At 35.9% G+C, this 15,361-nt stretch overlaps 1 protein-coding gene across 1 annotated transcript in view; it reads right to left on the bottom strand.

Annotated features, from left to right (window-relative positions):
• Positions 1 to 15,361, bottom strand: part of LOC145688251 (dedicator of cytokinesis protein 7-like) — a 256,560-nt gene that overhangs the window by 195,200 nt on the left and 45,999 nt on the right. Inside the window, exons 4-6 of the mRNA XM_081762205.1 lie at positions 13,275 to 13,463; positions 9,664 to 9,784; positions 2,948 to 3,066 (exon numbers count right to left, since the gene is read on the bottom strand). Of these exons, the coding sequence (XP_081618331.1) occupies positions 2,948 to 3,066; positions 9,664 to 9,784; positions 13,275 to 13,463 (429 nt within the window). The remainder of the gene's footprint in view (positions 1 to 2,947; positions 3,067 to 9,663; positions 9,785 to 13,274; positions 13,464 to 15,361) is intronic.

Here is a 15,361-nt window from a genome sequence, read left to right on the forward strand (position 1 = left end):
GTAAGCGTTTAACCTCCAATTATTATTAACGTTGAAAGTTTATTCTATGTAATAAGCCCTAATTCTTGTTCTAGGATGCAATTAATGATTATTATTATTGTTTTTTTTTATTTTTTTTCAAAAGGTTGTACTGGGTATAAACTCCAACTTTGATGGCCTATAAAACTTGTAAACCCAACACTGGAATAAATTAAACTAGATAAACCTTAATTACAAATTTAGAGCAAAACGATCGACCTTTATTGATTCTTAATAGACCTTAGACTCATTATGCTTTCGTAAACGAACACGACATGCAAATAGTTGAATTTGGCATACCAGCGAAAACATAATGGCTTTGAAAAATTGTTTGCAGAACAAAATGAAACGACCTTCGCCCAATTTCTAAAGCTAAAAATTATATTTTCCTTTGTTTACAATGAGAATTCTTGCGCCAAATGCTTTTCCAATGTTAAGTCTATGACCTAACGTTTTTAGGTGATTATTCCTCAGTGGTTTGTTCCATCGGGATATGCCACCTCTTACGACACTCAGCACGCGCTCTCGAATCACCTCCTCGTAATTGATGATGAAGGATTTGGGTATCTCGGAGGATATCCGGACAAACGAAAGCCTAAATCGAGAAAAGGGTAACTTTGCTCCACTTTGTTTTTGAACATGATTACGACATTTTAAGAAACGACTTTTGGTCCTTGTTTAAAATGTCCAACAATGTCCTGAAGTATTCTATTAGTGAACAAAAAATGTCCAAAATGCGTCCTGACAGTACTTAATAGGTACTGCCCTAAGAGTATCTAAAATGTGCGTGAACTTCAGGGGAGTCCAATGAGTATGCGGGAACAGAAACGGCTTATAAACAGTGTTTGAATTAGATACTTTACCATTTACACATTTACAAGTCGTTTCTGCCCGTGAACTCTAGACTTATAAGTTCAAGTACATTTTGAACACTTTTAGGCAGTTCCAATTAACCGCTGTTAGGCCTGGTATACATTATGAGATAAATCCTAGGAAATATCTTAGGATTTATTTTCGGAGAAATGTTACGACAATCTCGTAGAAAATCCTACCCTTTTGTACCATACACGTAAGAGCTTTCCTCTCTGACCTGATTATTTGCTTTAGAAGTTCAACTTTTAATAATGCATTTCTCACAAAATATTAAATTCACATGTTTGGATTTCTTGTGAAAAGTTCTTTCAAAATTATATTACACATTTCTTCCGTAAATTTCAAAAATTTCCTAGATCTAAAATAGGGTAGCACCTGGATAACTACGACTATGTTTTTCAATATCACAAAAAAGTTCTATTTAATAAAAAAAAGTACAAAATTGATGCATTCCTATGCTAACCACACTGCAACACCCTACTGATATTGATACCAGGCGCTATATTGTTAATTGCACATCTCTAAAAAATAAAAGCATACTTTCTCTCACCTGTCGCTTAAATCGAAGTCTTACGAATTTTCTTTCCGAAATAGAGCGTGTTCCAAACAAGAGAAATCTCATAGGATCGTTCTGAACATAGGAAATGACATGCGATCTGATGCCATACACATTGAGATTTTGACTCTAGGACAAATTGTAAGAGATTTCCTAGGATCTATTCTATAGTGTATAACAGGCTTTAGTATGTATTTTATATTTTTCATATTCACTGATAGAACACTTTAGGATATTTTCGGACAAGTTAAACAACGCCAAAAGGACTTTTCTAGAGAAAAAACTTCAAACACTGATTTATTTTCTACAGTGAAAGTCTAAAGGAAATATGTAAGTATTTCACGTGGAGACTTAACAAGTCAAGGGTCTACTTGTGTGTCAAGTTTAGTTAAGATTGGATCAGTGTTGTAGACTGCATGTGATATATGTTATCCTTGTAAGTTTCTCCGTAATAAAAAAATCAAATGAAGTACGAACATTGTTTTGTTAGTAATGCAAATGAATCACAATGTGTTAGAAGGCATTCTGTCATTTTGCCCGGTTATAAACTTCAAACCATTGAACAACAGCTCTATTTGCCAATATACACATACAAGGATGTTCCAAGCTATGTAAATGCTGTATAATTAAGAGAATTTTAAATGTATTTTAATTATATAATTCCATTAATGTATAACTATCGATAAAATTTTATGTTCACCGAGCCAATATTTGAAGCTTTCAATGGCATTATTATTCTGTATTTCTTAAAACATAGTACAGTATTTATTACATAACACTGAAAGCAGGAAATTCGTGTTATTGTTTACTTTAAATTTTATGTTGTCGCGAATTACAAAGAGGAATTTGAAGCTTAAAATATATAAAATGGCAATCATGCCTGTTGTGCCATATGGTTGCGAAACGTGGTTGCTTACTCTGAGGGAAGAACGCAGATTGAAAGTATTTAAGAATAAAATCCTGAGACGAATGTTCAGACCCAAGAGGAACGAGAATAGAGACTGGCGAAAACTTAATAACGATTAGCAACATAATTTATACCGTTTACCAAACATTGTTAGGGCCATAAAGTCTAGAAGGCTCAGGTGGGCAGAACATGTAAGGAAAATGGAAGAAAGTAGGAACACTTTCAAAGTTTTAAGTAGAAATCCAATCGAGAAACGACCATTAGGAGGACCTAGGCGCAGATGGGAGGATATTGCAGAAATAGGAATACAAAGTAGAAACTGGATTCAGTTGGCAAAGAACAGAAGTCAATGGAGAGCTTTCGTGAATTCGGTATTGAACCTCCTAGTTAGTTATTACATAACAACATGAAATAGATTAAATTTTCATTCCTTAGGAAACAAATCGAGATTTTTGAACACCTTGTATTAAATAGCAATTAAATTGCAAAGTAACTAATTACAATAACAAGTAAACATGTCTTATGCATTTCTACAATCAAACAATGTTCATTATTACTAGCACAATGTGTAAGGAGGAAATTGATGTACTCACTCGAAGTTGACACATTCCACTAGAATTCTTGTTCCATTGTGTTCCTTAGGAGGTTCAGGCACTTGGCGTATTTGGTCGCATTTCCTTTTGTAAAATGGACATAACACCATCAAGTGTTCCTGATAGGAAATCAAAGTAATGAAAATTTATTCTAATTTCTACCTCTACAAAACATCAGAAACATCCAAATCATTTTCCGCCACTTTCGCCAATTTCTTAAAACCTATTTATTTATTATCTAATTAATAATCAGTTAAAATTTGTTAGTACATGATATTTGGTGCTACTTGGATGTTGCATACATTACTTATAAGAAAACCTATCTACTGTTTACCAATATTTTAAATTAAATGATTTGTTGAAGCTAACAATAATCCGTAAACCAAGCGTTTTACGGATGGTTAATGGAAATGTTTATGTTTAGTGATGAAGCCACGTTCTACACATGCGGGTTAGTCAATAGACACAATTATAAGATCTGGGAACTTCAGCAACCAAATTCGGTGTCCGAGTGGGAACGGGACACGTCCAAGATTAATGTGTGGATGGGTATTACCAGAAGAAAAGTGTATTGGCCATTCATATTTACAGAGTGAACATTAACAGGTGGCATCTAGCAAGGCATGTTACAAAACTACCTGTTTCCTCAGTAGATCCAGGTTGATATTTTGGGTGTTGTTGCAGGACAGGGCACTATCCAATTTTGCTCTAAGTGTGCGGTAATTCAAAAATACAACTTTCTCGGAAGATGAATTAATCGTGCAACACCAACCCACATAGCACAAGTACGTCCACGGGATGTCCGAGACTGAGCCCGCAACGGACGACGGGATATCCCGGGATATCCGAATGTGCTCCCGGGACATCCACAGAATTTCCGCGGGAGATCCAGATGTCCGCTAATATCCCGGGATACGGGATATTCAACGAGACCACAAAGGGATATCTATTGGTTTTCCCTCGGACCTCCTGTCCCATCTGGGACATCCCGTGGACATCCTACATGGGAATAGTTCAGGACGTCCCATACAGGACGTCCATGGGATGTCTTCTCATTGTCCCGATAATTCCGGGAACCGAATGGGATGATTGGGATCAAAATTGGACATCCCAGGGACGTAGTGTGCTATGTGGGAAGGGTTTGGGTTGCCCGGTCACCCGACTTGGACCCGAACGAACTTTTTCCTTGAGAGCTTTGTTAAGTCTCATTAGGAATTAGATTGCTGGGCTTTCGACATCAGAGACCATTTTAGCCTGTCACTTATGAGGAATGACTTCCCTCGGAAATCAAGATACCAGGAGAATTAGGGAGGAAGAAAGGAATTGAGAAGGAAGGAAGGGCCCTGGGACTAGTGATGAACGCAAGAGTCTTGATCTTGGTTTTGCATGCAAGACCAAGACGTAGACTAGGGATCCTGATGCAAAACTAAGACCAAGAGTAAGAATTAGAGGTGCAAGACCAAGACCTATCCTGTGAGACTCGTGCAAGACCAAGACTAAGTCTTGCACACGTACTACTTGAATAGTTTTAGACAATGAGAAATAAGAAAAAATCATTATATTCTTCACTTGAATTTCTTGCCTTCAGTATATAAAGAAATTAGGTTTTGTTGAAGGAAATGTGTGCATTTATTGCTATTAGTGGTTGTCACTTAAAACATTCATAATTATTTGGTGTGTCCTAACTAGGGAAGGTTGCAGGGTATCACTCTGACTGCATATCGATACTATGCTCAGTCGACTTCTTTTGACATATGAAACAATTAAGTAACCGGATAATTTCTCAATCACAAGAACGTTTGAATTATGAGCGTTAAAAGTTCAAAATTGAACAAATTTTGCGGAAAATTTGAAGTAACCTTTCTTGAGATAGCGCTTCATTTTTGATGTCGGGATATTTTCTTTTGTGCCCAACACAGGGTGAGGTCAAAACGTACGTATTTTACAAGATAAGGGCATTTATGAGGAGGGGTGAAGGGTAATGACATCTTACAACTTGCATGTTGGCTCCCATTTGGCACGCCTCTCATAGGCTAAATAAAATGTATTTGCTACACCTATTCGACTGTGTGTTATTCAAATATCGCTTTCCTCTGTGGCCACCTTAAAATTAAACAATGATATTTGTCTCCGAAACGCTTTGTCAGGCGTGCGAAATTCAATTAAGAGGGCGGTAGTATTCATAATTAATCTTGTGATAATCAATATTGTGATGTTTTCCCCTTCTGCAGGTACGAGTGAGACCAATATTTTCTTAAAAGCTCTGTCACCATTTTTTTTTATCAGCTGTCCAGCAAACATTTTGCACTGGTGTGCACTACAACGTAGTATCATATGTGGAAAACAAATAGGCCTATCTGTTTATTGTTAAAATGAAGTTAAACCAAATAAATTATACACCACAAGCTGTCACTGACAATGAATACGAATATGTGTTTACACCATGTGTTTCCGTTTTAAGTATGACATCATTTTGTTACTGTAGTTACAAATAATGTAACAGTTCTAACGTAAATGTTTTTTTTCGTATCATTATTTTTGTTTCATATGTTTATACATCGTTTTTCAGAACCACACAGCTGTGTAAAATATAAAATTTCTTTGGAGTCATGAATGGTGAAGTAATTGTTCAAAACTACTTACGTGTTTTTTTTTTTTTTGTGTGTGTGTGTGTGTTTTACACACTTTTTTTTTTTTTACTAAAAACGTTAACTGTTAACAGTATGCAAGTTTAATTTAATCAAAGCTGATATAGTAATAATTCTTCAATACACATTTTCTTTATTTATATTGTATGTTTTATGAAATTGTATGTAATAACAGTCAACTGTTTACAATATACAATTTCTATGGTTAACATACAATGTGCTAATTGTTTAATGCGTTTTCTAGCAAAAAATAAAAATAAAAACATTTGTGATTTGTTGGAGTTTTTTCCTTCACCGCAAATAATGAAATAGCTTTACAAAGGACCTCTTTTCCTTTACCACACCTTCCACCCTCTTTTACGTTTTTTTTTTTTTTTTTCTTTCTTGGTGTTCAGTTCAGTTCGGTTGCTGATATTGAGAGTTGTGTCTTGTTGCTTTTGTGAGATATTCAGTGACTTACTATTTCGTTCCTGACTTTCTACAGTGGCTTAGGTTCGTTGTAATTTGCATTGCAGGACTTGTGAGATTTGAGCTATAGTAAGAGAGGTGTAGATAATTGGTTTGAGTTCCAGTTAGAGTCAGTGGTGTATCCAGGTGGGTGATCGGGGCGATCGCCCCCCCCCCCCCCCAGAAGAGCAAACTTTTTTTATTTTATATATATAAATAAAACCCTCCCAGAGTTTGAAACTGTTAAAAGTAGTTCTAAGTAGCAGTATGACAATCCACCGCCCCCCCCCCCCAGAAGTCGGTCCTGATTCCGCCCCTGTTAGAGTGATTTTCGAAATTTATCATTATGTCTCTATTTGAATCTGAAATTCGTGGTCCTCTTCTGAGGTTTGACAAAAACGAAGACGAAGTGGGGAATGAATTATGTTTTCATGAGGGAGATAGTGATGCAGAGGGAAGATAGGGAAGTTTGCAAGAAGCAGAAGGTTTGTATGTGAGTGGGGGAGAGGAAGGTGTTGGTGATGAAAATGCGAAGATGCATTTGTCTGAAGGAGAGGACAGTGATGTATCATCTGATGACTCTACCGCTCAACCTTCAACCAGTAAACGGCTCACCCAGCCTGCATCTTGGATGGAAGTTGATCAGGGGAGTCGAGAAAATGTGGTGAAGCCTTAGTCCTAACCTTTACTGGGACACTAGGGATGAAGAACCGGTCTCTCAATCAGGCAAATGTGCGACCAATTGGTCTGTTCTTCCTTCTTTGTACCACGGAAATTCTTAGACTGATGATGGAACGGACAAACTTGTATGTAGGCCAGCTTTTCCAAGAATCTGTTAGCCGTGCAAGTTTGCAGTATTATAAGACACTTCTCTCTTTAGAGAATCTGTGTGTCTTCCTCGGTGTATGTCTGACAAGGGTTTTTGTGTAGGCACAACAAATTGAAAGACTATTGGAATACGAAGGATTTCATTTCACTCCGTAGTACCACGATACCATGAGAGTGAATATATTCCTTTTTATTCTGAGACGCATACACTTTAAGGATTACACCAAGAGACCGGGTCGTAATTATGAAACGTATGATCGGTTGTGGAAATTCAGGCGTTTCTTTGACAAGATAAATAACCAATTCTCGAAAGAATACCACCCGACAATGTGTGTATCTGTCGATGAGGTAATTTCTTGTACAAGCGAATGATTGCATTCAAACAGTATATACCAAAAACGCATACGCGATTTGGAATAAAGATATTCCAAGTCACTGGTGGTGTTGGTCATACTCACAAAATGGAGGTCTAACTTGGGAAATTAGAAGACGTGACACGTAAATAGCACTTTGTCACACACACTGGTTCTAAAATTGTCAGATGAGCTGAAATATGTTGGTCATCAGATCCATATGGAGACTTTTTCAGTTCACCTGCTCTCGATGATGACTTTGCGTCATTTGAAATCCGAGCAGCAATCATTTGCGGCTAAAGAGAGTTGGCATTACATCGTTCCAGGGAGGTGAACTGACCGCCAAGTACTGATAGGATAAGAGACAAATGCACATGCTGTCCAACATACATGTTCCATCAGCCTCTAGGAATTTCCGTCATCAGCATGACAACTGTCCCAAACTCTAGATAGTTCTGGACTATAATAGGTGTATGCAATATGTTGACAAAGCTAATTCAATGGCCACAACATTTAGTATGAAGAGGAGAACAATCAAATGGACAATAAAATTCTTCTTTCACATGCTCAACGTGGTGATCGCTAACTGCTTCGTAGTGAGCAGTGTGGTGAAGGAAAAGGTGAAGTCCCATGATAAATTTCGGGAACTTCTAGTGGAACAGCTTGTAAAATTTGGGAAGGCTGGGAGTGCTAGTCCATCACAGTTGTATATTCCTCAGTGATATCCGTGATGTTGCTCGCCTTGCTATCGTGAGAACTCGAAAGCAAAGGAATTGCAAGTCCTGGTATAACCGAACAAAAAAAAAAAAAAAAAAAAAGTTTAAACGGATCATATACATTTGCAGCGAATACAAGTCTCTGTATGTTTGTCAAATGACGGAGTCTACTGGAGGGAGCTGCACACACCATCATCATAAAGTAAGTAAAAATATCTGCTTTATCTAATATTCTATTTATAAGTGTATTTTTTCATCTTATTTTCTGCATTATTAAATGTTCTATTTTCGTTATACCAAAGTGAAATATTTTCCCCTCCTTAGCTTTCCAGATATCAGATTGATATTTTTCACTCGCATTGCGTACACCACTTAATATTTTTCAAGTGATTCTGAGTTATGTACGTTAGCAGAGGGAAGGTACCTACAGAGGGACCTAAACTTTTTAAAAAGGGGCTTTTTTTTAGAAAAATCCAAATTTTCCTCAAATTGCCCTTTACAGTTATATGATATGGACATGCGAATGGTACCGCTAGGAAGATAGCTTTATTTTGAAGAGAATGAGGTATTAAACAAATTACTAGGATATATAGTGATGTTGGGAAATTTTTACGTCTTTTTCTTTTCTTTTCTTTTTTTTTTTTTTTTTTAGATTTCTAGGTTATCTTTGGGATAATCATCGCACATTGGTAAACATTTTCTCCTTCTTAGTTTTCAAGATTAATATTTTGTACACGCATCGCGTATGCCACTTAGTATTTTTTCAGTGATTTTGAGATATGTACATTTACACAGAGCCGGTCCAAAGGGGTCTAAACTTTTGAAAATGGAATTTTTTTCAGAAAAATTCCTCGTTTCCCTAGAATTTCCCTTTTCAGGTATATGATACTGATATGTGAATGGTGCCGTTTGAAAGGTTGTTTTATTTTGGAGAGAATGAGATACGAACCATGATCCTAGAATATTGATGATGCAGTAGCTGCTTGACTGAAAGTCTAAAACTTACCTTTAAAATCCCAAAAGGAATAAGTGAGTTTCCTGCATATCATACATGCAGAAACATGATAAATTCAATATTTAAAAAATCACTATGACTTATTAACTGAAACGTGCATGTTACGTATTTATTTGAAATATACATGTAAGGTATCATATAGTAATTTTGAAAATGGCAAAAAATGGAAGGGAAATTTGAGTACAGTTTTCAGTAAATTAAAAAGAATGTAATTTTGTGTACGTTCCAGTCTTGAAACTCTTTGAAACGGTGTGCGTTCCAGTGTTATTTCTCAAATTAATTTTACCAAACGGAAAGAACTTTTGTCGCTGACTGTATATATGTTCCTGTACATATCCTGTCATTCTAAAGAAGTCATTTCCAACTGGCCAAAATATGACGCCAGACCATTTCTTTAGCCCGGGGCAGATCTTCAGGAAAATAGAAGCGAACGAGGGAAGTGAAGAGGTGGGAGAAAAAGCGGTAACTCTATCCTAGCACTCAGCTTAATAGCTCCGCTATCACAGCTAGGTAAACAGGCTAGAACTTGCCTTAGGGCAAAGTACTAAGACCGTACCCTACATGTAGTAAACTATTTATAAAATCAAAATATTAGCTATACCCAAGTAAATTTCCTTGTTTTTACCAACATATATATTTTTTCCTATATATGGGTGATATTGTTTTAAAAACCTATGTGTTTTTTTATGTGTGAAGATTTTTCTTTTACCTGCCTTCCATTTAGCCTTTGATGTTCACTGTCTGAAGAGGAATGTTGTCGAAGAAGAGAAGGAAGTATTCCATCATTATCTGATTTATGCAAACTGTTCGATCTGCTTCCATCAGGCTCGCTGAAAAATGGCAAAATCTAATTAGGGAAAAAGAATCCACATAGAATCATTCTTCAACTTAAATAGAAACTTATAGATAGGAAAGTTTTAGATTGTTCACTTAGAAAATAAAGTTATTTATTCTTTTGCTGTGATTTACTTAACAAACACTTGTATAACAGTTTTACTTCAGTATCTTATCTTCGTTCATAAATATTCTACTTCAAATTGCCAAATAGTTTCCATATTCCTACAGAGTCAGAAAAAGTGTAGCAAATACCTGTCAAGAAAAGTCTACATAAACAGAAGAAAAGAATATTATAAATTTAAAATTGCGTACCTTTTCACCATCATCAATTATTAAAGTGCTTGAAATCAAATTTTAGAGAAGTTACGAATTGTTCTGAAGTTTTAAAATTGGTTCATAAGCATAAGCATAGATAAAATGAGTTATTTTCAATTTGATTATTATTTAACTTAATTTTGTTGCAGTATAGGAAAACTAGCTGTACTTTAGGAATTCCTACGATACCACGACTTCATTATATCGGAACTCCAATTAGCAAGTGATATTAAAAGTTTGGATTCCCCCCCCCCTACTCTTTAAGCTTTCAATATAAACCTCAAGAAACGAAAGTTATGTAAAACTGTATACAATTAAATTTATACACAATATTGGAAGACATGCATAGTTAAATACAGAGTGATACTGCTGGAACAGTATGTTTTTTCATTCACTCAAGAGATAGATGGTGACCTTGTGTCCGCTGTCATTTAGTAAAACTGGAATTTCTTTCAGTATTTGAATCATGATCAAGATTGGCAAAGATAATTTAATACATTTTAAGAAATATACATTATGACTCTGTTCCTATCCCGAATTTTATATTTCACCTTCTTTTCATGTAACAGAAGTCCATGGACGGATTCATTTGCTCCTTCGAGCAAATGAACAATAAAAACAGTGATATAATGTATACATACTTAAAACGGACATGACTATTATTAATTAAATGCATTACGATTGTTATTAAGTATGTGTCAATAATTATGTGTAAGTAGTTACGAGAAATGAAATATAATCGGCGAGGAAGAGGAACACAATGGACTATAGTGTTGTGATTTGGCAACCTCGTTTCCTGAACGAAAGAAGAGCATCGAAAAATGGCTAGGAAAATACTGAAATGCGGTGTCAAATGCACTTGGCTTATCGCCATTTTAAAGAGTTTTTTATGGAATGAAATACCAAGATAACAAGTTTAAGAACATAAAAACAGATATCAGTTTACACACTGACACACACAGGCTTTACGCACGTGTAATGTAAATTTTGTTGGTCGGAAATTGTAGGTGCGTGAGTGTTATCAAGTGGCGCCGAAAATATACCGGTATTGGGAGGGTTACGTAATGGCCCTTTTCCATGCTGTTTTCGTACGTAAGCATTGTGAAACAGTGTCGAGAAAATGGGTTAGCATTTGAGGTGACTGCGAAAGCTATTGTGGCTCGTCACACAAACAGTTTCACATTGCAAAACATTCACCTAAGAAAACCACCAGGACAAGAGCTGAAAGCAAATTGACACCCGTTGTGCTAAGGAGGATCCGTCGATAATTTTCATAGACAGCTAATTTTGTATTGTTTTTTCAGCGTATCCTTTTTCTCCATCGGGTAAACGTGTTCGTTTTGAACCTAGGATCGCATATCGTTTTCAATTTGACATCGATTCGCATAAATGGCGTATCAGAAATCACAATCACTACTGACTATTATCATCTTAAGTTTGCAACATTTTTCTTCGTGAGAAAACAAGTTCCAGTGTATCAGATTCATATTCCATCCAAGGCATGTATGACCAGAGTACATAACTTTCAGGGGTTATACGACGTTTCGAATCGTAGGATTAAGCATGTTTCCATCTTTCAACATCTTTCCACTTGTGAAAGTTTCAGTGCGATACTCGTCGAGGAGTTGGATAGGATTCCTTGTTAATCGTTTTTTGAAAAAATCTTCCGAAAAAAAGATACGCCCAAGAGTAAATAACTCCCTCGTGGATTTTTCTTTTCTTTACTTTTTTCACCCTTCGATAAACTACTCTTAATTTTGGGGTAGGCAAATTATTCCAAAAACACCTCTAGAGAATTTTTTGAGAACTTTGTTTAAAATTTGGCGTAGATATCTTGAACGGTACGGCCTGTAGGCAAATAAATATAAGCCGGTACGAACAGACGGATAGACATCCAAAAATCACTTTTTCGATTTATAGGGGTTATGAAACGTATAAATCCTTTGAAATCTCGAATTCAATTTTTTACTATACTTTCACTATACTTTCTTCTTTCCTGTCGTCACTCGAAAGTAAATACTTTGTCTTCCATCATTCAATTAACTATTATTTTAAATGCATGTTGAAACAAATATCTCTGACAGGTGCTTCAGGTCGTTCGAACTTGCATAAATGTTATGATGAGCAACAGCCATTTATCTAAATATAATATGAAAAAATGAAATGAAATGAAATCTTTGAGTTTTACGTCCCACAGTTATGCCGGTTAGGCTAAAGGAGACGGTGATTATGAGAGATGAGTGAAATGGTGGAATGAAGAAAGTGGGAGGAAACGGGAGAGCCCCGAGAAAACCCACGAGCACGGTGTTTGTCCACCACAAAGTTCACTTGGCGGGGGCTGGGATCGAACCCGGGACCCCAAGCGCCAGAGGTGAACGCTCTACCACTGAGCCACCGCGCCCCCCTAAATATAATATGTTGTTCGTATAAATGTCAAATATATCGCGTAAAGTTTTGCTCATAGAAATAAAGTATAACACAACTTCTCAATGTCAGTTACCTAGATATTTTTTATATCCCTACAAGACAATGTGCACACTAAAAGTTACAATATAGCTATAGCTATCTGATGCACAGTAATTTGAAGCTGTTGTGATACGTTTGCTAAGTCATTGTTCTAAGCAAATAAAAGATTTAGTTAAACTCTGTCAAATAGCACAGTTATCAATATATATAGCTCAATGACTTCGCCATACAAGTTGAAGCGTTACTAATAGCACAGGATACACGTTAAAGAGCACAGTGGTGCTATTCCTATTTGTGCTCTCTTTCGTTCATTCACCTAGTTCTTTAACTGCACCAACCCTATTATCGCACCACTCAACACCAACTCTGTGTCAAACCGGTAACACCGGATAACTGTTAACAGCAACATTGGGCTCTTGCTGTTGAAATACCACGTTAAAGTTATAACCATAGTGAGATATGTCTGTGTTAGAATAGAGTTCTATTAATGTCATCATTTTTCCTGTGCTTATGCTTGTCAAATTTTGGGAAAGTTAAATAGAAAATAATATATTTTAAGAGTTGGCAGAAAAATAGAAAACACAAAGTTAGTTGTCTAAAAACAAAACTGCAAGCTACTCACTAAAGATTATACCTGGTGAATTCACAAAAGGTGTATTCTTCTATGTAAATTAATTTACACAAGCATTTTACATAACTTACCTCTGCCAAACTTTCTTATTGGAACTTTCCTCATCAATTTCAAATCCTTTCAGATGATAATTGTTCACTTTTACTTTATTTTCTTCAAGACAGTGCTTCGAGGACAAAAATTGGCATTCCCGAGTTACTACAGTCCAGTTTGACAAATAAAATTTGACGCAATCCCTGACTTGTGAGGGCAGTCGAGAACTGAAAGAATGGCAGAAAATTGCATTACATTTAAAGTAGAACACCAAAATTGTCTACAATTATGTACTGAAAAGAGAGAACTTATTACAATTGATCTGAGCGAGCAAAACTTAATTTGTAAGCTTATTTCTGCAACACTATTTGAGACAGAATAACAACACTTCCCGTATAAATAGTAGATACGATATAAGTGGTTTTTAAAGCAAGGTCATGATCAATCATTTTATTAAGAAATTGTGCCCGAAGAGTGTCCTATTTTGTTAGCATTCGTTTCCCCAACGTTATTTGAAATAGAACTAACCCATTTTGTACGTTGTTTGATATGATTGAAATAAGTTTGACGTTCCTTGTCACCTCCGTGGCTAAACGAGACGGGATCTACTGCTCAAAGTGGTATCCGAACAAGTATTAGGATTTTTATTCAGGGCAAATGCTTCCATCGTCCAAACACTCGTGCTGGCAACTTAATCACGGAAAGATATAAATGTTTGCAGTTAAATTAAGTCATAGCGTATAACTACATGGTTTTAGAGTAAGAAGTTTATGCTTTATGATGTTTCTCGAGGCTTAGTAACACTTCGTGAAGGAGTTGGGTTTGAATAGTGTGATGTTTCTCCATTATTATTGAAACCGGAAGTGATAGCACATTTCTGCTCTCTTCCGGTTTTTAGTAGAGAGATTACATTGATTCTATTACCGTTTTTAATCTATAGTGATCACCGTTATAACCGGAAAAGGTTGATTTTCTGTCACTTGTAAATTTTAATAAAGGGATTAGAATAAAGATGAAAAATATTCTTAGATCGCTTAATTCATTGCAGATCGTTTTTACTATGTAACGATCTACGTTAAAACTGGAAGTGGTTGGTTTCTGCCGCTTCCTGCTTAGTACAGAGATAAAGCGGAGATAGAAAATATATATATTCTTGGGATCTTAGTTGATTGAAAAAAAACTGCATATCGTTATCTCTTACCGTTTTTGCTCTATGTTGATCAAAATTGAAACCAGAAGTTGTAGTAGATTTCTAGCACTTCCAGTTTTAGAAGAGTATTAAGGACGGAGATGAAATGTATTCTTGGGATGCTTCATCTATTGTAGGAAACCGCTTCTCGTTATTTATTACCATTTGTGCTCTGTAGTGATCAACGTAAAAACCGGAAAAGGTTGATTTCTACCACCTTCGGTTTGAATATCGCCTCCATTAACAATTCGATTACTAACTTTCGACTCTCTACATCGTGACCTAAGTTAGGGGTGATTCATAAGTAGCTCTTGAGACTCTTGTCTCTCGCACGGACGGGCGGACACACTGACAGATTAAATATACAATAGGTGCTGAAAAAGTTTCTACAAATTACAACTAGCAATAGTGCTAGTGTTCTGCTATTATAAAATTCGAAAAAATGGCTGTCTATGTTTAAATTGCTTTGATTGATTGTTTAAGCCTATTCGTTTATTTTTCAGAGCAGTTTGAACCAGCTCTGTGTGAGAAATGGAAATTTATCGTGAAGTGTTTCTGTAATTTGAAATGTAGTTTAACATCAAAATAATACATCAAGCGACTTCATTTGTTTTTTTGAAAAGAAGGCACCATCCAAGAGGACTGCGTACAATTGGTTTTCCGAGTTCCAATTTGGTCGCACATTTTTCAATGATGAATTTCGTGACTGTCGTCTATCCACGTCTGTTGTTGCCAGTAAAATTGATGTGTGTGAAAAGATTGAGAGTGATTAGTGATGAAAATTTTCCGGAAAATTTTGAAACGGAAAGTTTTCCAGAAAAGTTGCCTTTCATAAAAAGTTATTTGACTTCTTTCAGCATCGTCATTGTAAAGTAAGTTTTTTTATATATATATATATATATAATAGAAGTCCCATGAAAAACATAGTTACACAAA

This window comes from Thermobia domestica, chromosome 6 (assembly GCF_964235325.1).
Source record: "Thermobia domestica chromosome 6, izTheDome1.hap1.1, whole genome shotgun sequence".
Taxonomy (NCBI): Eukaryota; Metazoa; Arthropoda; class Insecta; order Zygentoma; family Lepismatidae; genus Thermobia; species Thermobia domestica.